A 24,247-nucleotide genomic window follows, 5' to 3' on the forward strand; every position below is an offset into this window, starting at 1 on the left:
AGAAAATTAGGCCGATGGAGGATAATGTGGGAAAAAGTGAGTTATCCAATCTGGTGGAAAGAATAGAAATGCTAAATACTATTTAAATAAAGGGAAACTGCAGAATTCTGCAGTGCAGAAATATCTGGATATCTCACGCATCAATCATAAGCAGTTAGCATGTAATTAAGAAGGCAGGTGGAGTATTGGCATTTATTACAAAGGGGTCGGAGTACAAAAGTACAGGAAGTCTTGTAACAGCAGCACAGGGCATTGATGAGATCACATCTAGAATGCTGTGTACAGTTCTCTCTTCACTTAAAGAGGGATTTATTTGCATTGGAAATAGTTTGGGGAAGGTTCACAAGGCTGGTTCCTGGGATGAGGGGTATGGCTCACAAGGGAAAATTGAGCAAATTGGGACTATATTCATTGGAAATTCAAAAAAAAAGGTAATCTTATTGAAAACTGAAAGATTCTGAGGGAACTTGACAGGATACATGCTGAGAAGATTTTCCAATCATGGAGGGATCTGGGATCAGGAGATCAGGGGTATTCTCAGGACCCCAAGAGAATAAAGGTCTCTCTTATTTTGAAGAGCAAAAATTTCTTCCCTAAGGGACATTCATCCTTGGGATTCACTGCCCCAGAGAGCAGTGGCGTCTCATTCAATGACTATACTCAAGGCTGAATAAGGCAGATTTTTGATCCACAAGGGAATCAAATGTTATGGGGCGGGGGCAGGGGGGGGGTCATTGGCAGGAAAGTGGAGCTAAGGCCATATTCTTATTGAATGGCAGAGCAGGTTTGCAAGCCAAATGGCCTACTTCTGCTCCTATTTCTTATGTTCCACTGTTATGTTCTTGAATCACTGCAATGCATGTGGTCAGAATACATCAGAGTGCTGTTAGGAAGGAGTTCCAGGATTTTGACTCAGCGAAAGTGAAGGAACTGGGTGTGCTGAGTGTGCAAGGTAGGGTATGCTGAATGTGCAAGCCTCAGCATGTCAAATATGAAAACCAGATTGTCTTAAGGGGAAGAAGATTTTTGCAACAACCTCAGCTAGGAGAGAATGCAACTCACTGAAGGTAAAGATTAATGTCTCCCTGTAGCATCATGGCATTCAAATTACTCTGGTTTATCTGGTTGCATTACCATTAATTTTTTGGCAATCCACAAAGTTAAGTTTTATCTCCTGAACACTGCAGCAATTAAAAAGCTGGAAGAAAAATAAATCTTAGTGTTACTTCATTTTAAATTTAGCAATTTATAGTTATAAAAATATCACGGGTGCTGTTTGATTGACAGACAATTTCCAGCCAATTGAATAACAATGAGTTTGCTCTCTTTCTGATTGGCTGGGTAAGATGATGTATTGTGAGGATGGTCATGCTTAGTGATCAGTGGTGAAAGATTGAAGGGTGGTTATAGACTGGAACACATAGGTCCAAACCATCAGGGAAAAGCCCACCTAGAGCTGGCAACCCTAGTATTGTCGTGTTCACAATGCTATATTCTGAGGAAGTGTTCAACTGAAGTCATATATCGCCTCTAGATCTCAAGACAATACTTCTCAGAAGACTTCTTCCTGGCCAATGTTTTATCCTTCAGTCAATATCGAAAAACAAGTTAGCTAGTCATTTTCACATTGTGGCTTTGGGAATTTTGCTGTGCACATATTAGCTACAATGTTCCTTACTTTACAACACCGAAAATTGCGAATGCAAATGAATGCACTGCGAAAGGAGTTCATTTTCTGTAAAGCTCTTTGGGATATCTCAAAATCATGAGAGGCATTAGACAAATGAAAGCATTTTCCTGGTTGATACTGAGAAAAGCATTGGCGTTTCTTATTGTCGGACATGTACTGGACCAGAAAAGATGCTCAGCATGACATTATACATCGCAATGATAGTGCGATTTTCTTTAATATAATTTTACATAATCACACTCAAAGTTTTTAAATTTAATCTGAACCCGAATACCATAAGAATAATAAGGATATATATTGCCGTATGGTCCCCTCAGCCTGCTCTGCCATGGCATAGTGGAAAGGTTGATCCACTTTCCAGCTGAGTGCCAAATCCCTTGGAGTCTTTCAACCTCTACTTAATGTCTGAGTGTCCAAAGCCTTCTGCGAGGGCATAGAGAATCCCAACCGCCTCACCTGAAGAAAAAAGATTGTCAGTATTATTATAAGAACATAAGAACATAAGAAATAGGAGCAGGAGTAGGCCAACTAGCCCTTCGAGCCTGCCCCGCCATTCAATAAGATCATGGCTGATCTGAAGTGGCTCAGTTCCACCTTCCCGCTTCCTCCCCATAACCCTTAATTCCCTTGCCTATCAAAAATCTATCTACCCGTGTCTTAAATATATTTAGCGAGGTAGCCTCCACCACTTCAACAGGCAGAGAATTCCAGGGATTCACCACCCTTTGAGTGAAGCAGTTCCTCCTCAACTCTGTTCTAAACTGCCCCCCCCTTATTTTGAGGCTGTGCCCTCTAGTCCTGCTGTCCTTTCTGAGTGGGAAGAACCTCTCTACCTCTACCCTATCCATCCCTTTCATCATCTTATATGTCTCAATGAGATCCCCCCTCATCCTTCTAAACTCTAACGAGTACAAGCCCGGTCTATTCAGCCTCTCCTCATAGCTCAACCCCCTCAACTCCGGTATCAGCCTAGTGAACCTCCTCTGCACTCCCTCCAAGGCCAGAATATCCTTGCGCAAGTGCGGCGACCAAAACTGCACACAGTACTCCAGCTGCGGCCTCACCAGCACCATCCCAGGATGCAATTACAATCTGTGGTAATGAATTCCACACATTCACCACTCTCTGGGTGAAGAAATTTCAGTCCTCAAAGGTTTATCCCTTTTTGACAAATTATGACCCCGAGTTCGGGACTCGCCCAACTTTGGGAACATTCTTTGAATAATTTTGAGCTTGGACACTTGATCTTAGCCAAAAGGCTAAGTTTTGGGGCCCAGACCTAAGGAAGGATGTGCTGGCCTTGGAAAGGGTCCAGAGGAGGTTCACAAGAATGATCCCAGGAAGCAAGGGTTTGTCACATGAGAAGTGGTTGAGGAGTCAGGGTCTGTACTCGATGGGGTTGCAGCAAGACCTCCCTACTTTTGTATTCAATCCCCCTCGCTATGAAGGCCAGCATCCCATTTGCTTTCCTGATCACCTGCTGCACCTGCAGGCTGGGTTTTTGCGACTCATGCACAAGGACCCCCAGGTCCCTCTGCACCGTAGCATGCTGCAGCTTTTCGCCCTGTAAGTAGCAGTCCTTCCTACTATTATTCCTGCCAAAGTGGATAATTTATTATAATTGGATTATAATTGGATTATAATAAGTGGATTATAATTTATTTCTTTCTTAAAAAAGGAAAGTAATTTAAAAAGTAAAAAACAGAGGGAAGATATCCCACTGCGAGAAAGGGAGTATAGTGAAGGTTTACTGGGCTGATTCCTGGGATGGCAGGTCTGTCATATGAGGAGAGATCAAATCGGTTAGGATTATATTCACTGGAGTTTAGATGAGTGAAAGAGAGCCTCATAGGAACTTATAAAATTCTAGCAGGTTTAGACAAATTTAAGTTTTGTTTCTATTGATTCTCCGCACTCTCAGTTATAGAAAACATTGCCTCTTAGCCTTTTGGCTAAGATCAAGTGTCCAAGCTCAAAATTATTCAAAGAATGTTCCCAAAGTTGGGCGAGTCCCGAACTCGGGGTCATAATTTGTCAAAAAGGGATAAACCTTTGAGGACTGAAATTTCTTCACCCAGAGAGTGGTGAATGTGTGGAATTCATTACCACAGATTGTAATTGAGGTCAAAATGTTGGCTGGTTTCAAGAAGAAATTAGATATCGCTCTTCAGGCTAAAGGGATCAAGGGACATGGAGGAAATGGAGGATCAGGATATTGAAATTGATGAGCAGTCATGATCAAAATGAATGGCAGGACAGGCTCGAAGGGCTGAACAGCCTACTCCTTTTTCCAGTTTTTATGTTTTCTATAACTACTTTCTGAAAGTTACAACACCAATGTTCAGAATGGACTGGGCAAATCCATATCCATTCCTTGTTTGCTTCAAAAATCAAATGAATCCAATTCAAGGTCCCCACAAGAGAGACAAACAAGATCCAAACTGACAAGATGAGGCATTGCACACCATTTTGGGTTGGGACGCTTGATCTTAGCCAAAAGGCTAAGAGGCGATGTTTTCTATAAAAAAAAGTCCGGAAAATGAATAGAATTTTTCATTGGTTTTTGGGTGGCAGGTGGTAGGACCATGCGCTGGCTGGCTTGGTTCCAGCCCTGGGGCTGCTGTATGAGTGGGGAAAGAGGAGACAGCGAATGTTGAGCAGGCGAGCGCGCGATGCCTAATCTGTCCATCAATCAGAGCGGAACGAGCAGGGTGGCAGCAGCAGGCCGGAGAAGTAGGAGGCAGGACAGCTTTCTCACAACCAGCAGTTGTTAGAAACAGTATTGTGGGGAGGAAGAATCCTTCCAACATACGCCACTGATAAGCGTTAAGAGTTGGAGGAATTGCTGGCAGCAATTCCTAGGTGGAAAGAAGTTGGAGCTTCCAGCATCACTATCCATAGCTCAAGGCTACAGCAGACATGCAGAACTGTATGTTGCCACAACTCAAACAACTCTAGCCATTGGAAGTGACATATTAACATGATTTAGCAAACTGAGAGGATGTGGAGATGCCAGTGTTGGAAACAGAGATTTGGGATAAATGGGTCATTTTTAAATTGTCAAATTGTACCTAGTGGAATGCCACAGTAGTCAGTGCTGGACCCTCTACTATTTATAAACTATATTAATGATTTGGATGAATGAATCAAGTGTATGATAACCAAATTTGCTGATGGTATAAAGATAGGGAAGAAAACAATGTTGTGAGGAGCAGACACAAGCTGTCAGATGATGGGGTCCTACTGCATGACCACACGGAGGCAGAAATGTGAAAAAATAGCTGCTGAGTGGCAATGGAGGAAGGTCCATTTCCAATTTGTCTGCAGAGGTGTAGAAAAAGGGGTGAGTTGGGAACCCCACATGCTGTTGTTTGGAAGTTGCTGGCACTATTCTAGAAAGAGACATTCCAAAACTTCTGCAATTTTCAGGAAGGCTGCCATGCTTTGAAAGCCTGCCTAAATCAACCCTGTGGACTGCAGAATTGAACCATGGAATAAAGGTAGGAAGAATATAAAAGGTGAGTAAAATTGGCATCCCACCATTGTCTCCTACCCGTTCACCACAAACACCCACCACCCCAACTCTGGATAAAGTTCATTCTGCATTGTACAATATTGAATGACTAGCCCAAATGTGATAATAGTTAAACTCCACTGCTTTCATTCATTCTTTGCAGAAGAGCTCAGCCATCTGTATGGCTGTTTGAAAGTTTTGAAGATGCCAAAGGCAATGATCAATTCCGTACCACAGAATGTATTTTAACAACTATCCTGAGGAATGTGACTCTATTTATCCTGAGAGATTTATGAGCATCTGAAGAACACAGCAGTTTTTCAAACATCTTTTCAAACATGAGCGGCATGGTGGCATCGTTGTTAGCATTGCTGCCTCATAGCTCCAGTGACTCAGGTTCGTTTCCTGGCTTGGGTCACTATCTGTGTGGAGTTTGCACGTTCTCCCGGTGTCTGCTTGGGTTTCCTCCGGGTGCTCCAGTTTCCTCCCACAGTCCAAAGATGTGCGGGTTAGGCTGATTAAACATGCTAAATTAACCCTTAGGGTCCCGGGATGTGATAGGTTAGAGGGATTGGCAGGGTAGCTAAGTGGGGATAGGGCCAAGGTGGGATTGGTGTTTGTGGAGGCTTGATGGGCCGAATGGTCTCCTTCTGTACTGTTGGGATTCTATGATCTATTCAAGCGACATTTGGTTATTTTGACAGATTCCAAAAATGACCATAAATTGGGTACTGCACAAGTGGGTTAGGGGCAGTGGTGGTGATGACGAGGCAAGGATTGTAGATGAAAGGGTTGAAGAGAAAAATGTTGGAAAATCCTCCATCCTCAATTCCCACACCCTTGACAAAAACAGTCCAAAGAGTTTGCAAGAGGATATAGATAGACAATTAGGCAGATGGAGTACAATGTGGGAAGAAATGAGTTATCTACTTTGGTGGAAAGAATAGAAATGCTAAATATTATTTAAATAGAGGGAGACTGAAAGATTCTGCAGTGCAGAAGTATCTGGATATCCTCATATATCAATTATAAGAAGTAAGCATGTAACTAAGAAGGAATGTTGGCATTTATTACAAAGAGGTTGGAGTACGAAGGTATGGGAAGTCTTGTTACATTAGCACAGGGAATTGATGAGATCATACCTAGAATGCTCTGTACAGTTCTCACTTTACTTAAAGAGGGATCTACTGCATTGGAAATAGTTTGGGGAATGTTCACAAGGCTGGTTCCTGGGATGAAGGATATGGCTCATGAGGGAAAATTGAGTAAATTGCGACTACGTTCATTGGAATTCCAAAGACTAAAAGATAACCTTATTGAAAACTAAATGATTCTAAGGAGACTTGATAGGGTACATGCTGAGAGATTTTTTTCCCGTCGTGGAGGAATCTGGGATCAGGAGACACAGTTTCAAAATACTTATTACAAATCTCTTATTTTGATGAGGAGAAATTTCTTCACTGAGGGACATTCATCTTTGGAATTCACTATCCAGAGAACAGTGGAGTCTCGTTCAGACTCAAGGTTCAGACTGACTTTTGATCTAACAGCTGAGTGTGTTACTTTATTTTAGGTTTAGCAATTTACAATTATAAAAGTATCACAGGTGCTGTTTCATTGACAGACAAATATCAACCAATTGAATGGCAATGTGTTTGCTCTCTTTCTGATTGGCTGGATAAGATGGTGTATTGTGAGGATGGTCATGCCTACTGATCAGTGGTGAAAGATTGAAGGGTTGTTATAGACTGGAACACATAAATACAAAGCAGCAAGGAAAAGTCGATCTAGTGATGGCAACCCTAGTACTGCAGTGTTAACAGAGCTGCACTCTGAGGAAATATTCAGTTGAAGTCCTGTATGTCCTCTGGATCCCAGGATAATACATCCCAGAAAAGTTCTTCCTGCCAATGTTTATCCTACAATCAATATGGAAAAACAAGTTAGCTGGTCATTTTCACATTGTGGCTTTGGGAATCTTGCTGTGCATATATTAGCTGCAAAGTTCCTTACATTACGACACTGTGTGCTCTGGGAAAGGACTTAATTTTCTGTAAAGCACTTTGAGATATCCTGAAATTAGGAAAGGCATTAGACAAATGCAAACCTTTTCCTGGTTGATTCTAAGATAAGCATTGACGTTTCTTAGTGTTGGACATGTACTGGACCCAAAAAATATGTTCAGCATGACATTATGGACTGATTCCTGGGATGGCAGGTCAGTCATATGAGGACAGAATAAATCGGTTAGGATTTTATTGACTGGAGTTTAGAAGAGTGAGAGCGGATCTCAAGGAAACTTATAAAATTCCAACAGGGTTATACAGGGTAGATTAAGAAAGAGACCGTAATTTGACAATAAGGGATAAACCTTTTAGGACTGATTTGAGGAGAAATTTCTTCATCCAGAAGGTGGTGAATATGTGGAAATCACTACCATTACACCCCATTTTGGGCTTCGATGCTTGATCTGAGCCAAAAGGCTAAGAAGTGATTTTTTTTATAACAGAGTCTGGAGAATGAATAGAATTTGTGGTTGGTTTTTGGGAGGTGGACAATAGAGGGTACTGTGTGGAGTGGGGAAAGAAGAGGAAGCAAATGTTGAGCGGGCGAGTGCACAATGTAGTTGAGGTCAGAACGTCGGTTGATTTCAAGAAGAAATAAGATATAGGTCTTGGGGCTAAAGGAGTCAAGGGACATGGGGGGAAGGAGAGATCAGGATATTGAATTCAATGATCAGCCATGATCAAAATGAATGGTGGAACAGACTAGAGGGGCCGAATGGCCTACTCCTGCTTCCAGTTTCTATTTTTTTGTATAACTACATTCTTAACGTTAAAACACCATTGTTCAGAATGGACCAGGCAAACTCAAATCCATTCCTTGTTTGCTTCAAAAACCAAATGAATCCAATTCAAGGTCCCCATAAGAGAGACAAACAAGATCCAGACTGACAAGATGAGGCATAACGCCCTATTTTGGGCTTGGACGCTTTATCTGAGCCAAAAGGGTAAGAAGCGATATTTTTTATAACAGAGTCCGGAGAATGAATAGAATTTGTGGTTGGTCTTTGGGAGGTAGAAGGTAGGTCCTCACACGACTCGGCTCCAGCTCTGGGGCTGCTGTGTGGAGTGGGGAAAGAGGAGGAAGCAAATGTTGAGTGGGCGAGCGCACAATGACTAATCTCTCCATCAATCAGAGCGGAACGAGCAGAGCGGCAGCAGCAGGCAGGAGAAGGAGGCAGGATGACTTTGTCACAGCCTCCTCACAACCAGCAGTTGTTAGAAACAGTATTGCAGAGGGAAAAGGATCCTTCCAACATAGGCCACTGGTAGGCATCAACAGTTGGAGTGATTGCTGGTCTGCCATATGATGGAAAGAAGTTGTAACTTCCACCATCACTTCCACCATCCATAGTTTAAGGCGACAGCAGACATGCAGAAGTGTATGTTGCTACAATTCAAACTCAAATAACTCATGCTATTGGAAGTAACATATTAACATGGTTTTGCAAACTAACAGGAAACAAAGATTTGGGATAAATGGGTCATTTTTAAATTGTCAAATTGTAGCTAGTGGAATGCCATAATAGTCAGAGCTGGACTCTCTACTTTTTATAATCTATACTACCAAGTGTGTTGTAACCAAATTTGCTGCTGATACAAAGATAGGTAAGAAAACAAAGTTGTGGGGAACAGACACAACTGTCAGATGATGGGGTCCCACTTCATGACCACATGGAGACAGAAATGTGAAAAAAATAGCTGCTGAATGGCAATGGAGGAAGGTCCATTTCCAATTTGTCTGCTGCTATTTTCAGTGGTGTGGAAAAAGGGGAGAGTTGGGAATCCCACTCACCGTTGTTCGGACGTTGCTAGCACTATTCTAGAAGGAGACATTCCAAAATCTCTGCAATTTACAGCAAGGCTGCCATGCTATGAACCATAGATTAAAGGTAGGGAAAATATAAAAGGCGAGTAAAATTGGCATCCCACCACTCTCTCCCCGCCATCCCTGGAAAAGTCTCATTCTGCTTTACATAACATTGAAAGATGAGCCCAAATGCGTCTAGTCCTCAGACTTCAACTTCACTGCTGTCATTCATTCTTTGCAGAAGAGCTCAATCATCTGTATGGCTGTTTGAAAGCTTTGAAGATGTCAAAGGCATTGATCAATTCTGTACATCAGAATTTGTTTTAACAGCTGTCCTGAGGAATGCAATTCTATTTATCCTGAGAGATTTATGAGCATCCGAAGAACAATGGTTTTTCAAACATCTATTCAGGTGACATCTGGTTATTTTGACAGATTTCAAAAATTACCATAGACCTTTTAAATTATAAAGTAGATATTGCACAAGAGGGTTAGGGGAAGTGGTGGTGGTGAGGAGGGGTGGGGGTGGGGGGAGGGGGAGTTGAGTGTGATGGGGTTGAAGGGGAAAATATAAGAAAATCCTCCATCGCCAGTTCTCACATTCTTGATAAAAACAGTCCAAAGAGTTTGCAAAAGGATAGAGATAGACAATTTGGCAAATGGGGTATAATGTGGAAAAAAGTGAGTTGTCCAACTTGGTGGAAAGAATAGAAATGCTAAATATTGTTTAAATAGAGGGAGACTGCAGAATTCTGCAGTGCAGAAGTGTCTGGATATCCTCACATATCAATCATAAGAAGTTAGCGTGTAATTAAGAAGGAAAATAGAATGTTGGCATTTATTGCAAGGAAGATGGAATACAAAAATACGGGAAGTGTTGTTATAGCAGCACAGGGCATTGATGAGATCCCACCTAGAATGCTCTGTACAGTTCTCTCTTTACTTAAAGAGGGATCTAATTGCATTGGAAATAGTTTGGAAATATTCACAAGGCTGCTTCCTGGGATGAAGGGGATGGCTCACAAGGGAAAATTGAGCAAACTGTTACTATATTCATTGGAATTTCAAAAAAAGGTAATCTTATTGAAAACTGAAAGATTCTGAGAGGACTTGATGGGGTACATGCTGACAGAATTTTTCCCCTCATGGAGGAATCTGGGATTAGGAGACACAGTTTCAAAATAAGGGATCTCTCTTATTTTGATAAGCAGAAATTTCTTCATTGAAGGACATTCATCTTTGGAATTCACTATCCAGAGAGCAGTGGAGTCAGGATCACTGACTATACTCAAGGCTAAGACAGATTTTTAATCTACAGTGAGTAAAGATTATAGGGGAGAGATTGTAAGTGGGGCATTGGCAGAAAGTGGAGTTAAGGCCGTATTTTTATTGAATGGCAGAATGGGTTTGGAAGCCAAATGGCCTATTTCTGCTCGTATTTCTTATGTTCCACTGTTATGTTCTTGAATCACTGCAGTACATGTGGTTAAATACATCACAGTGCTGTTAGGAAAGGTGTTCCAGGAATTTGACCCAGTGGAAGTGAAGGAACTGGGTGTGCTGAGTGTGCAAGCCCAGGTGTGCTCAGCATGCCAAGTGTGCAAGGACAGATGTGCTGAGTGTGCAAGCCTCAGTGTGTTGAATGGAAAACCAGATTGTCTTAAGGGGAAGAAGATTTTTGGAATGACCTCAGCTAGGAGAGGATGCAACCCATTGAAGGTAAAGATTAATGTCTCCCTTTAGTATCATGGCATTCAAATTATTCTGGTTTATCTGGTTGCATTACCATTAATTTTTTGGCAATCCACAAAGTTAAGTTTTATCTCCTAAACGCTGCAGCAATTAAAAAGCTAGAAGAAAAATAAATCTTAGTGTTACTTCATTTTAAATTTAGCAATTTATAGTTATAAAAATATCACGGGTGCTGTTTGATTGACAGACAATTTCCAGCCAATTGAATAACAATGAGTTTGCTCTCTTTCTGATTGGCTGGGTAAGATGGTGTATTGTGAGGATGGTCATGCTTCGTGATCAGTGGTGAAAGATTGAAGGGTGGTTATAGACTGGAACACATAGGTCCAAACCACCAGGGAAAAGTCCACCTAGAGTTGGCAACCCTAGTATTGTAGTGATCACAATGCTGTATTCAGAGAAAATGTTCAATTGAAGTCCTGTATGTCCTCCAGATCCCAGGTCAATACTTCTCAGAAGAGTTCTTCCTGGCCAATATTTTATCCTTCAGTCAATATTGAAAAACAAGTCAGCTGGTCATTTTTACATTGTGTCCTTGGGAATCTTGTTCTACACATACTAGCTACAATTTTCCTTACTTTGCAACACTGAGTGCACTGCAAAAGGACTTCATTTTCTATAAAGCTCTTTGGGATGTCCTGAAATAATGAGACATTAGACAAATGCAAACCTTTTCTTGGTTGATTCTGAAAAAAGTATTGGCATTTCTTATTGTTGGACATATACTGGACCAGAAAAATGTATTCAGCATGACATTATACACCACAATCACAGCGTGATTTTCTTTAATATCAATTTTATATGATCTCATTCAAAGGTTTTTTATTTAATCTGAACCCAAACGCCATAAAAATAATAAGGATATAGAGACAGAAAGACCATATGGCCCCTTCAGCCTGGTCTGTCATTGGATAGTGGAAAGGTTGATCCACTTTCCAGCCTCCAGCCTGATTCCCAAATCTCTTGGAATCAAAAAATAATCATTTGGCCTCCACTTAATTTCTGAGCATCCAGAGTTCTTTGGGAAAGTCCCAACCTTCTTGCATGAAGAAAAAAGTTTGCCAATATTATCTGTACTTTTTTTTAAATTAAAAAAAGGAAATTAATTTAGAGAGTGAAAAACAGATGGAAGATTTCCCACTGCAAGAAGGGGAGTACAGCGCAGGTTTACTGGGCTGATTCCTGGGATGGCAGGCCTGTCATATGAGGAAAGATTGAGTCGGTTAGGATTATATTTATCGGAGTTTAGAGAAGTGAGAGGGGATCTCATAGAAAGTTATACACTTCTAACAGGGTTAGACAGGGTAGATGCAGAAACAATGTTCCCAATGGTGGGCGAATCCTGAACTCGGAGTCATAGTTTGATGATAAGACTGAAGTGATAGGACTGAAGTGAGGAGAAAGTTCTTCACCCAGAAAGTGGTAACTATGCGGAATCCACTACCAAAGAATGTAGTTGAGTCCAAAGTGTTGTCTGATTTCAAGAAGAAATTAGATATAGCTCTCAGGGGTAAAGGGATCAAGATATTGAATTCAATGATCAGCCATGATCAAAATGAATGGCAGAGCAGGCTCGAAGGGCTGAATGGCCTACTCCTGCTTCTAGTTTTTATGTTTTCTATAACTAATTCTTAAAGTTACAACACCAATGCTCGGGATGGACAGGGCAAACCCAAATCCATTCCTTGTTTGCTTCAAAAACCAAATGAATCTAATTTAAGGACCCCACAAGAGAGACAAACGAGATCCAAACTGACAAGATAAGGCCTTGCATCCATTTTGGGCTTGGGTGCAGACGCTTGATCTTAGCTAAAAAAAAGCCAAGAGACGATGTATTCTATCACTGAGAGCGTGGAGAATGAAAAGGTTTTTAATGCTTAGTTTTAGTGCGGCGGGCGGTAGGACCGCGCGCGGGCTGACTCGGCTCCAGCCCTGGTGCTGCTGTGTGTGAGTGGGGAGAGAGGAGGAAGCGAATGTTGAGCGGGCGAGCGCGCGATGCCTAATCTGTCCATCAATCAGAGCGGAGCAAGCAAACCGGCGGCAGCAGCAGGAGGAGGAGGAGGCAGGGCAACTTCCTCACAACCAGCAGTTGTTAGAAACAGTATTGTGGGGGGAAAAAGAGGGGGAATAAAAAACAGGCTGGGAGCATGTCAGTGCTGGCGCTGCAGGAATATGAATTCGAGAGACAGTTCAACGAGAGAGAAGCCATTCAATGGATGCAGGAAAACTGGTGAGTGATGCTTGCTGTGTGGATGAAGACTTACTGCAGAAGAAAAATATGTTTGCCTTTTATATCCGCCACCGCCGCCGCCGCCCCATCGTGGTGCTCCCAGAGAACACCAGATTTGCTTTGTTTGATATATCTTTTATGTTTTAATGGGGGAAATAGTTCAGGGGCTGCTAATTTAAACCCAACCTGTTCCTTGTAGTCTGCTTGCTTTTGGAGGCTGAGAGAAGCACTTGTGTTGGCCACTACACCAGCTACCTTTTCAAGTAATTATTTTCAGGCTTCTCTTCCCATCCTTTCATACGGTCAAGAGGTTGTATCTGCTTCATCAGCGACATGCCGGCTACCTTGTGTTGGATAATAGATATCAGATATTTTGGGTGGGTAAATCTCCTATAAAGCAGCCGTTTTTCGTCTATTTCTTTGTTATTCTACCAAATCTGAGAGAACCTTTCTTGTTTCACTCCAAATTCTGAAGGAAATCCTTGAGCAGACATTGAAACACGTGCAAACTGCCTGGCGTGAACCGCCCCTTACCTGCTGAAGCCAGCATTCACCTCAGGTCCATTTTCTGCCAGAACGATACAAAAATAAATCAAAGGCACGACTTTACACTACACAAATTCAATTAACCATCAACCCGTAAACATTTGCCTTGGGTAGCGATTTTACTGGAAATATTGACTTTCCATGCCTTGGTAACATGTCAATCCAGTATTTGTATCCAAAGCGTGTGTGTGTGGAGGAATGCATTTGGAATACTGAATTCGCTGATGATTGGGGGCTAGTGTTGAAGTTCTTCATTTCTCTTATATGAGCTGCTATTGTTTGTTTTTTGTCATACATACCCATTTCATGATTGATCCAGTTTAAGTGAGCTACGCTCCCAGTCCCATAGAAAGGGTCTCACTAGCTGAGGCAGCAGAAATTATGCAATGAAGTAAGATGTCAGCCTTTGATGAGTTGTCAAAAGTATTGGAAGAGTTGTAGATAACCTTTTTTCGTAGCTGATGTACCTGATGTAGCTGCGGTGTAGTCTGATTTCATTAAACCTGGTGTCCTGCTCCTATTTCTTATGTTCTTATGTTAGGCAATAGTCTAGTGCCATGGATTATGCACCGTTATAAGTATGAACTTGTTGACAAAACCTATTTTCCTTTTAAGAAAAAATGTTTCCATGTTCTGATGAGATGATACTGCATGTTGGCTGGAACTTGGAATATATATTTTACATTCATATACAATAAATTCTCATACCAGCGCCTCAAAAGTGAAGCTAATAAAAAGAACATGCTGGAAATTCTCAACAGGTCTGGTAGCATCTGGAGAGTGAAACAGAATTAATGTTTTGAGGAAATTTAAATTTATGATTTCAAAAAGAGAACCTCCTCCTCCACACTTCCTTTTTAATTCTGCTTATGTGGTTATTCCACACAATTGTACAAGTGTGAACAGACCTAACCCGATGGGATGGGGGTTGAATTTTTGAATTGTGCAAGTGTCATTATTGCACAAAGTACGTCCAGAGTTTAGAACAAGTAGTAAATTTTTGTCTGCAAATTTTGATATGCAAACATGATTAAAATCATAATTTTGTAACAACTTCCAACCAATAAGTAGGACCATATTTTTGGTTAATTAGTTGACCCTGCAGTGTGTAAGAATGCATTGTTAGCAGTGCAGGAGAAGATTGTAATGATTTTAATATGAAGTGTAGGGTAGAACTTGACATGCAGCGGGGAGATTCGGAATATTCTGTCATCTGATTTGTCTAATATCAGCTGTTTTCCTTCTCATTTGCCCTTGCAGTTGCTGTTATCTCTTTTGGCATACAAATACTAAGGGAGTTTTTTTATTAAAGTGTTTAAAGCAAACAGGTGAAATAAATGTAAATGTCATTCAAAGGTTTTTGGTGATAAGATTTTCTTTCAATGTTTGCTTTGCAGCCTGGTGCTAATATACAATAAGTCAGTTTCTGCAATCATAAAAAGGGGTAATATTCCATGTTCTGTTTTTGCTCATTTGAGCAAAGTGATTGCTGTTTCACTCCAGACAGCCTTCCCTTACACATCAATCTTTTCTTGCAATTGGCATACTCACTGAATACAAACCTGTTGTTCTGGTATTGTACCGAATACTGTAGCTGCAGTGAATGCCAGGAGATCTTTTGATCATGGCAGACTCTTTAGTTGCTCACTTGGCAGCATTTTGAATCTTACATCCATAGTGAAGGACATTGTCAAGGTTTCCTTTGTGGGATTGTCTCTGCAGCATTAATAAAACCATGCAGCTTAAAGTTTCTTTTGAAAAGTATATTTTGTGGTTGAGATTAGCAACTGAAATTGGAACTAAGCATATCCCTCTCCTTTGGTCACTGATCCATGTTAGCTCTTGGTCCACAACTCTTACAATTTAAAATTATTATCCTTGTGTTTAAATGTCTCCAAGGCCTTGCTCCTTCCCGCTCTCTAACTTTACAACCTTACAACCTATGTATTCCTCTTGTTCCTCCTTGACTTCCTTCACCCTGCCGTTGGCAGATGTGCCCTTCAGCTTTCAAGGAACTAAGCACTGGCAAAGCATCCCCATCCCCACCCCCCCTCAACTTTCTCCTTTAGTTTGACACTCCTTAATAGCTACTCCTTTGAGTAAGCTTTTAGTAAATTGTCCTACAGTCTCCACCTTTGGCTTACACTCAGAATCTGCTGGGTCATGCTCCTGTGAAACATTTTGGGACTATTTCAAAGATACTCTATAAATATTAGTTGTTACAATTGTAATTAGTATTATTACTGTAGTTTTCTACTCAGTGCACACAAAAGACACGTGATTGTGACAGGTACCTTCCAGGTAAGAATACTTAATATTTTGTGTTGCCTGTATTTTAGAATATGTGAATGTGCAGTGTTCTCTGTTGTGAAATTAATGAATGCAAAATATGTCACCTAATAGCTTGGAACAGGGTAAAGTGGGTAAAGTAGCAGTTAGTGACATAGCTGCTAAAAAAAACCAACAGTGTTTATATTAAGTAATTTATTTTTAGCAAAGCTGTTCACAGTGAAGTATACAAATATTTAAACTGAAACAAAAATAAGTTTAGCGACTTCTTACAAGAAAGAAATTCTTTCTGAAAACAAAGTTCTAGGTTATATTGTTTTGCAATCCTTTCATTTTGAAACTCTGTCTCAGCCATGTGCTATGAGCACTTAGTGTTACCCTGTTTAACTGAGATCAACTGACCAATACTGATCATCTTATGATGTCTTCTGACAGAAAACTGGCCAATCAAAGAGCAGGAGCCCTGCTCTGACTGCTCCAAGCTCATCTGCATGAGGTTACATCACAGGAGGCTCGTCAGATTCTGGCAGTTAAATGTCATGCAGTTATGGTCATAAAAGTTTCTACACATTGTCTCTGCACAGTTTAACACAGTTTGTCTCCAGGTTAACTGTTTCAGCACTGAATGGACTGAGAAGTCTCTATTTAAACTCATTTCTGACAGGCTAGCCTTATACAAATGGATATGTACAAATGTAATTAAAGTAAAACTGCAACCTGATCCCAAAAATTCTAATTATAGTTTTGGCATTTTTCCTTATGGTAGAAAAGGAATAATTTTTACAAGTGCCTTCAGTGCAAAAGTAAGTCTGCTTGTAATGTGATCTTGTAAAAGTATCAGTAGATGTTACTAACTGAACAGCACACTTTGTTATACTTAAATATTGAGTGCTGCTGCAGTGTAACCTGAAACTGATGAGTGCATTCCACCCTGCAAAGTTCACAGCCCAAGTAGCAGTTAAACTCTTGAATATCCACAGGCTAGGTTAAGTGTAACAATTAAGACTGGTCTTGCATATGCACTAGCAGTTATCCCATGACATTGTCCATAGTTTGGGCACACTGGGCAGGTGAGGGATTTACCACTGCCATCTGTCTGAAAACTGGATAGACAGCCATTAGAAATTCAGGGTGCCTGATTATGCCTAGTTCCTGCCCACTGCCAGACTTGTCATTTTTAGGTAGGCCTGTAAATGAGTGAGCAGTGTGCCGGTATTGAACAGATGGAATAAATAAAAGCAAAGTACAGCAGATGTTGGAAGTCTGAAGCAAAAATAGAAAATGCTGGATTAACTCAGCAGGTATGGCAGCATCTGTGGAGAGAGAAACAGAGTTAACGTTTTGATTCTGCATGTCTGGTTTTAATTCTCAAGTATTAACGAGTGGGGAATGTACTATGCACAACCTGCCCAGTTTTATGGTTCTTGAATGACCTAAACACTGATCCTTAAAGTGACTGTTAGAGGCTGCTCAACACAAAGGCCCAGGAAGTTTTTTTGTGTGGGCTCTCTGAGGGGAGTGTCCAGGACTTTGTTCTCCCACTGGCTCTGTAGGAGAACTGGCCAATTTCTCACCCTACCAGAACAGATGAGGTGCAGCAAGGTGACTGTAGTTCATTTGTTGAGGCGGTTTAGGTCTCACTGCCATAACTGAACAGTGTGGCTGCTGCAGTGACTTTATGCTTATTGTGAGTGCTGATCATAAGCAGGCAAGGAGACTATTTTCTATGTGGCCAATAGTTATAGAACATAGAACGTAGAACACTACAGCACAAACAGGCCCTTCGGCCCACAAGTTGCGCCGATCACATCTATACCTACCAACCTATAGAACTATCTGTAACTTCCATTGCCATTAGATCCCATATACTCATCCAGAAGTCTTTTAAAAGACCCCAGCGAGTTCGCCTCTACCACCGCCGACGGCAGCCGATTCCACTCACTCACCACCCTCCGAGTGAAAAACTTTCCCCTAACATCTCCTCTGTACTTGCTTCCCAGCACCTTAAACCTGTGTCCTCTCGTTGCGACCATTTCAGCCCTGGGAACTACCCTCTGAGAATCCACCCTATCTATTCTTCTCAACATTTTATAAACCTCTATCAGGTCTCCTCTCAACCTTCGTCTCTCCAGAGAGAAGAGACCTAGCTCCCTCAAGCTATCTTCATAAGGCATGCCTCCCAATCCAGGCAACATCCTTGTAAATCTCCTCTGCACCCTCTCAATAGCTTCCACATCCTTCCTGTAGTGAGGCGACCAGAACTGCACACAGTACTCCGAGCGGGGTCTGAGAAGGGTCCTATAAAGTTGCAGCATTACCTCCCGACTCCTAAACTCAATCCCTTGATTAACGAAGGCCAGTACACCATACGCCTTCTTGACCACTTCCTCCACCTGCGAGGCCGATTTAAGAGTCCTATGGACCCGGACCCCAAGATCCTTCTGCTCTTCAACCCAGCGAAGACTCCTACCCTTGATATTGTGCTCCTGCATCCCGTTGGTCCTGCCAAGATGGACCACTACACGTTTATCCGCATCGAAGTCCATCTGCTACTTCTCCATCCTATCTATGTCAGCTGCAACTTCTGACATCCCTCCAGACTATCCACAACACCACCAACCTTCGTATCGTTGGTGAACTTACTAACCCATCCCTCCACTTCCTCATCCAGCTCATTTATGAAAATGACAAACAGCAAGGGTCCTAGAACAGATCCCTGGGGCACTCCACTGGTGACCGACCTCCATGCGGAAAAAAAAATGAAAAATGCTGCAGGCAATTAGAGCAAAAATTCCCGGAAGTGCACTAAGTACAAGATTTTCATTCACTTGGTAGTTTGTTTTACATTCTAGCATGTGTCTGATATACTCTAGGTGCTAATGCTTTGAAAAAAAAAATACATATGATCAGTGTTCAGACTTGGCAGCATTTATAATTGTCCTCTGATCACTAAGATTTCTTACTTGAGCACTTCACTTAAAGGGGACAGCTAAATTTCATAACCAAGCTCAGACTGACATTAAATGTAAGCAGAATCACAGGAAATCAGAGATTGGTAAATCTTCCTGAGGTCAAGATGGTATAAATAGTGATTGGTGTAAAGTGCCAGCTGAGATTCTGGAGGGGCAGTATGGGGCAGCAGTGTGGCATAGTGGTTAACACTGCTGTCTCATGGCATCAGGGACCTGCGTTCGAATCCCGGCTTGGGTCACTTTGTGTGGAGTTTGCATGTTCTCTTCGTGTCTGCATAGATTTTCTCTGGGTGCTTTGGTTTCTTCCCACAGTCTGAAAGACATGCTGGTTAGGTGCATTGACCTGAACAGGCACAGGAATGTAGCACTTAGGAGATTTTCACAGTAACTTCATTGCAGCGTTAATGTAAGCCTTACTTGTCACTAATAAATTAACAACAGTGTGGCATAGGATTGTACTATCTGCTGACACTCGTGATGATAAGATCTGCTAAATTTGGTGTTGCAGTGATGATGTTGATGGTGCTGAGTTAAACCCCTCAAATTTACATTAGAACATAGAAAAACTACAGCACAAACAGGCCCTTCGGCCCACAAGTTGCACCGAACATGTCCCTAGCTACTAGGCTTACCCATAACCCTCTATCTTACTAAGTCTCATGTACTTATCCAAAAGTCTCTTAAAAGACCCTACGGAATCTGCAAATTACAGTATCATGTATATCATATTTGAATATAAAAGTAGGGAGGTCTTGCTGCAGCTGTATAGGGCATTGGTGAGGCCGCAGCTGGAGTACTGTGTACAGTTTTGGTCGTCACACTTACGCAAGGATATTTTGGCCTTGGAGGGAGTGCAGAGGAGGTTTACTAGGCTGATACCGGAGTTGAGGGGGCTGAGCTATGAGGAGAGGCTGAATAAACTAGGCTTGTACTCGTTAGAGTTTAGAAGAATGAGGGGAGATCTCATTGAGACGTATAAGATGATGAATGGGATGGATAGGATAGAGGTGGAGAGACTCTTCCCGATCAGAAAGGACTGTAGGACTAGGGGGCACAGCCTCAAGATAAAGGGGGGGCGGTTTAGAACGGAGTTGAGGAGGAACTTCTTCACTCAAAGGGTGGTGAATCTCTGGAATTCTCTGCCCGTTGAGGTGGTGGAGGCTGCCTTGCTAAATATTTTTAAGACGCGGGTTGATGGGTTTTTGATAAGTGAGGGGATTAAGGGTTATGGGGAGAGGGCGGGAATGTGGAACTGAGACACGATGTGGGTATGCCGGCGTTGGACTGGCGTAAACACAGTAAAAAGTCTGACAACACCAGGTTTTAGTCCAGCCGATTTATTTGATAATACTCACAAGCTTTCGAGGTTTCCCTCTTCGTCAGGTGAATGGAGAGTTCTGGCCTCAGACAGAGCATATAAAGCACAGACAGTTTAGAGATTACTGATTAGAATGCGAATCCTTACACCTAACCTGCTGTTCAAGACCTGAAGTGGCTGACAATGTTCCTTAAAACCAATCTCTTAAACAAAGCTTTTAGTCATTTGCCTGAATATTGGTGGTTTAGGGTCAAATTTTGTTTGGTAATGCTCCTGTGAAGCACTTTGGAACACTTTACTATGCTAAAGGGTCTATGTATGAATGCGTATTGGCCAGAATTTTACATTGCTCAGGTGGGTCACAAGGACTATAAATTAGCAAGTGGGGGAAGGTGATGGGTGAAACTACAAGAAATATAATGGTAAATGGTAACCAAAGCATCAGCTTAGTATATGAGGAATGATAAGGGTTAATAGGATGAATAGATGGGGCCAGGCTAATGACCATTAGAGAGTAATAAAAGATGTCAAAATGTGTGCAAAACGTAGAGCACAAGAAAATCCTATAAGGGAAAAACAAACCAGGAGGACATATTTAAAAACACTGTACCTAAATGCACACAGTATTCAGAATAAGGTCAATGAGTTGATGGCACAAATGGTATGATTTGGTGGGGATTCTGAAACATGGTTACAGGAGGACCAGGACTGGGAATTGAATGTCCAAGGGCACTCAGTATTCCGAAAGCAAAAACAAGAGGGATAGGAGATGGAATTGCTTTATTGGTTAAAGAGGACGTCAAGGCTGTATTGAGAAATGACATTGACGTGAAGGGCCAACATGTTGAATCAACCTGGGTGGAAATAAAAAACAAAGGAAAAAAACATCTTGGTAGGAGTAATTTACAGGGTCCTGAGCAATACTTCCAAGGTGGGGCATAGTATAAACCAAGAAATAATGAGGGCTTGTAAGAGAGACACATCGGTAATCCTGGTGATTTTAACATGCAGATAACATGCAAATTGCTACAGCTAGCCTCGAGGGAGATTTCTTAAGAGGGCTTGTTTCTTAGAATATATGTTTTATATGTTAGAAAACCAGCCAGGGAGCAGGCTATTTTCGACTTAGTATTATGTAATGAAAAGGGGCTAGTAAATAGCCTTGTTGTCAAAAATCCTCTTGGAAAGAGTGATCACAGCATGCTAGAATTTCAAATTCAGATTGACCTAGAGAAGATAGAGTGCCATACTGCAGGCCTGAGGAAAGAGTTGGTCCAAGTAAACTGGGCACAAATAATTGAGGGCAGGACAGTTGAGGAATAATGGCTGCTGTTCAGGGAGATATTCAATATCTCTCAATTAAAGATATTCCTGAGAGGAAGAGGAATTGTAAAAGGAAGACAAATGTTTCATGGCTAGACAAGGAAGTCAGAGGACATAAAGGCAAAAACTAGGGCATACCAAACTGCAAAAGCTAGTGGTAAGCTGGAGGATTAGGAGAATTTTAAGACTCAGCAAAAAGCTATTAAAAATAGAATGAAAAGAGCCAAGATGAACTGTGAAGGGAAACTAACAGAAAACATAAACAAATACCAAAAGCTTCTACAAGTATGCAAGGAGGAAGAGAATAGCTAAAGTAAATATTGGGCCTTTAGAGGACTGGTGAGGTATTAATGGGGAAGACAGAGATGGCAGAGACACCTAAACCAATATTTTGCCTTTGTCTTCACAGTAGAGAAAAATGAAGATTTTCCAAAAACTGTAGTTAATGCAGAGCAATTTGGTGTAATAGTCATCACTAGGGAGAGGGTATTGAATAAAAAATGGGATTAAAGGCAGAAAAGTCTCCAGGAGCTGATGACCTTCACTTTACAGTATTAAAGGAGGTGGCATTAGAGATGGTGAGTGCATTGGTTATGATATTTCAAAATTCCTTGGATTCTGGTAATTAGGTGGCTAATGTGATGACCCTATTCAAAAAGGGAGAGAGATAAAAGATGGGAACTATAGGCCAGTTAGCTTGACTTCTGTGATGGGGAAGTTGCTGGAATCAATCATTGAGGAAGGACAAAGCTCAATCCACCATTGTCAGCATAGTTTTATGAAGGGAAAGTCATCAATGACAAACTTGCTTGAGTGCTTTGAGGACATAACAATTAAGGTGGATAGTGGGGAGTCTATAGTCATGGTACATCTAGAATGCCAGAAAGCTTTTGAGAAGGTGCTGCATAAAAAAAACTGATCCAGAAGGTGAGATGGCAAGTGTAGAGCCACAGGAGATGGGCGAGGTATTAAATGAGTACTTTGCGTCAGTATTCACCATAGAGAAGGACTTGGTGGATGATGAGTCTGGGAAAGGATGTGTAGGTAGTTTGAGTCATGTTGAGATCAAAAAGGGGGAGGTATTGGGGTTCTTGAGAAACATCAAGGTAGACAGGTCTCCAAGGCCTGGTGGGATATACCCCAGAATACTGAGAGAGGCAAGACAGGAAATTGCTGAGGCCTTGAGGGAAATCTTTGTATCCTCACCGGCTACAGGGGAGGTCCTAGAGGATTGGTGAAAAGCCAACGTTGTTCCTTTAAGAAGGGTAGCAAGAATAATCTTGGTAATTACAGGCCGATGAGCCTTACATCAGAGGTAGGGAAATTATTGGAGAGGATTCTTCTAGATAGGCTTTATTTTCATTTGGAAATAAGTGGACGCATTAGTGAGAGGCAACATGGTTTTGTGAAGGGGAGGCTGTGTCTCGTGAACTTGCTCCAGTTTTTTGAGGAAGTGATGAAGATGATTGATGAGGGTAGAGCAATGGGTGTTGCCTACATGAACTTCAGTAAGGCCTTTGACAAGGACCCTCTTGGCAGATTGGTGCAGAAGGTGAAGTCGCATGGGATCAAAGGTGAGCTGGGAAGGAGGATACAAAACTGGCTCAGTCATAGAACAGAAAGAAATCCCACAACACCAGCTTAAAGTCCAAACAGGTTTATTTGTAGCAAAAGCTGCAAGCTTTCAGTACAGCCTGTCTCTCTGTCAGGTGGCTGGGAGTTGGAATTGAATTTTACGTGGCCTGTCTGCTTTTATGATCGGCGGTGGGATGGCTGATTGGCCGGGAAACCTTTATATTTTAACTGCTGGCTGGATTCAGGATGGGATGACTGTCAAGGCTGAAATAAAATTAATATGTCCAGGAACTGAGCTCTCTGTATAATTGTGCTGCCGAGACACTTGTGGCATAGTTTTAACATTGGCATTTATGTTCGACAGCTCTGCAGAGACTGTCCTCCTAAGGAATCATGTTAAAAAAGTTAGCCCGCACTCTCCCTGTTCTTCATGCCTGCCCTCTTCCACCAGCTCTCAATCTTTCACAGAGATATTTCACATTTTATGGCCATTAATTGACCAGCCAGTGTGAAATTGAGCTCTGGGGCCAACCGTGGCTGGGAATAAACACGGGGAGAACGTGCTAACTCCACACAGATGGTGACCCAAGTTGGGAATCGAACCACTGTGCCACCATGTTGCTGTGACTGGAAGTGGTTTAAAATTGACAGTGGCCAAAATTGCACTTTCCTGCAGACTGGTTCTCCCCAGTTTCAATTGCTAAAGTACTAGAAAAGTTACACAATTCAAAACGTTTGATTATATTGGCCCTGAAATTATACTACCAGTTTATAAACGCTTGTGGTGTCTTTTGAAATCCCCTTTCTGTTGATTTACCAGCATTATTTTAAAAAATGGGTAACATAGGGTGATTCAAGATAAATGCATTGAATATTTATATCACGGTCTTTTTAAATCATAGGAGGAGTTCTTTTCTCAGAGAGTCGTTAGTCTTTGGAATTGTCTTCCAGTGACGTGGAGACTGAGTCAGTGAATATATTCAGTGCTGAGTTAGTCAGATTTTTGATCAACAAGGGAGTCAGGTGTTAATGTGGAGACAGTCAGGAAAGTAAAGAAGCCAAATCAGACCAATCACTATCTTATTGAATTGTGGAGCAGAGTTGATGGGCTGAATGGCCTACTCCTGCCCTTGTTTCATATCTTAGTTCGTCCTTATTAATTGAC

General features: G+C 41.7%; 1 protein-coding gene across 1 annotated transcript in view; it reads left to right on the forward strand.

Annotated features, from left to right (window-relative positions):
• Positions 1 to 12,819: 12,819 nt before the first annotated feature.
• Positions 12,820 to 24,247, forward strand: part of LOC145344696 (very long chain fatty acid elongase 6) — an 88,371-nt gene continuing 76,943 nt past the window's right edge. The window contains exon 1 of the mRNA XM_080191807.1: positions 12,820 to 13,059. Within this exon, the coding sequence (XP_080047933.1) occupies positions 12,977 to 13,059 (83 nt within the window). The 5' untranslated portion in view covers positions 12,820 to 12,976. The remainder of the gene's footprint in view (positions 13,060 to 24,247) is intronic.

This window comes from Carcharhinus amblyrhynchos, chromosome 1 (genome assembly GCF_965287045.1).
Source record: "Carcharhinus amblyrhynchos chromosome 1, sCarAmb.v2.hapA, whole genome shotgun sequence".
In the NCBI taxonomy this organism is placed as follows: Eukaryota; Metazoa; Chordata; class Chondrichthyes; order Carcharhiniformes; family Carcharhinidae; genus Carcharhinus; species Carcharhinus amblyrhynchos.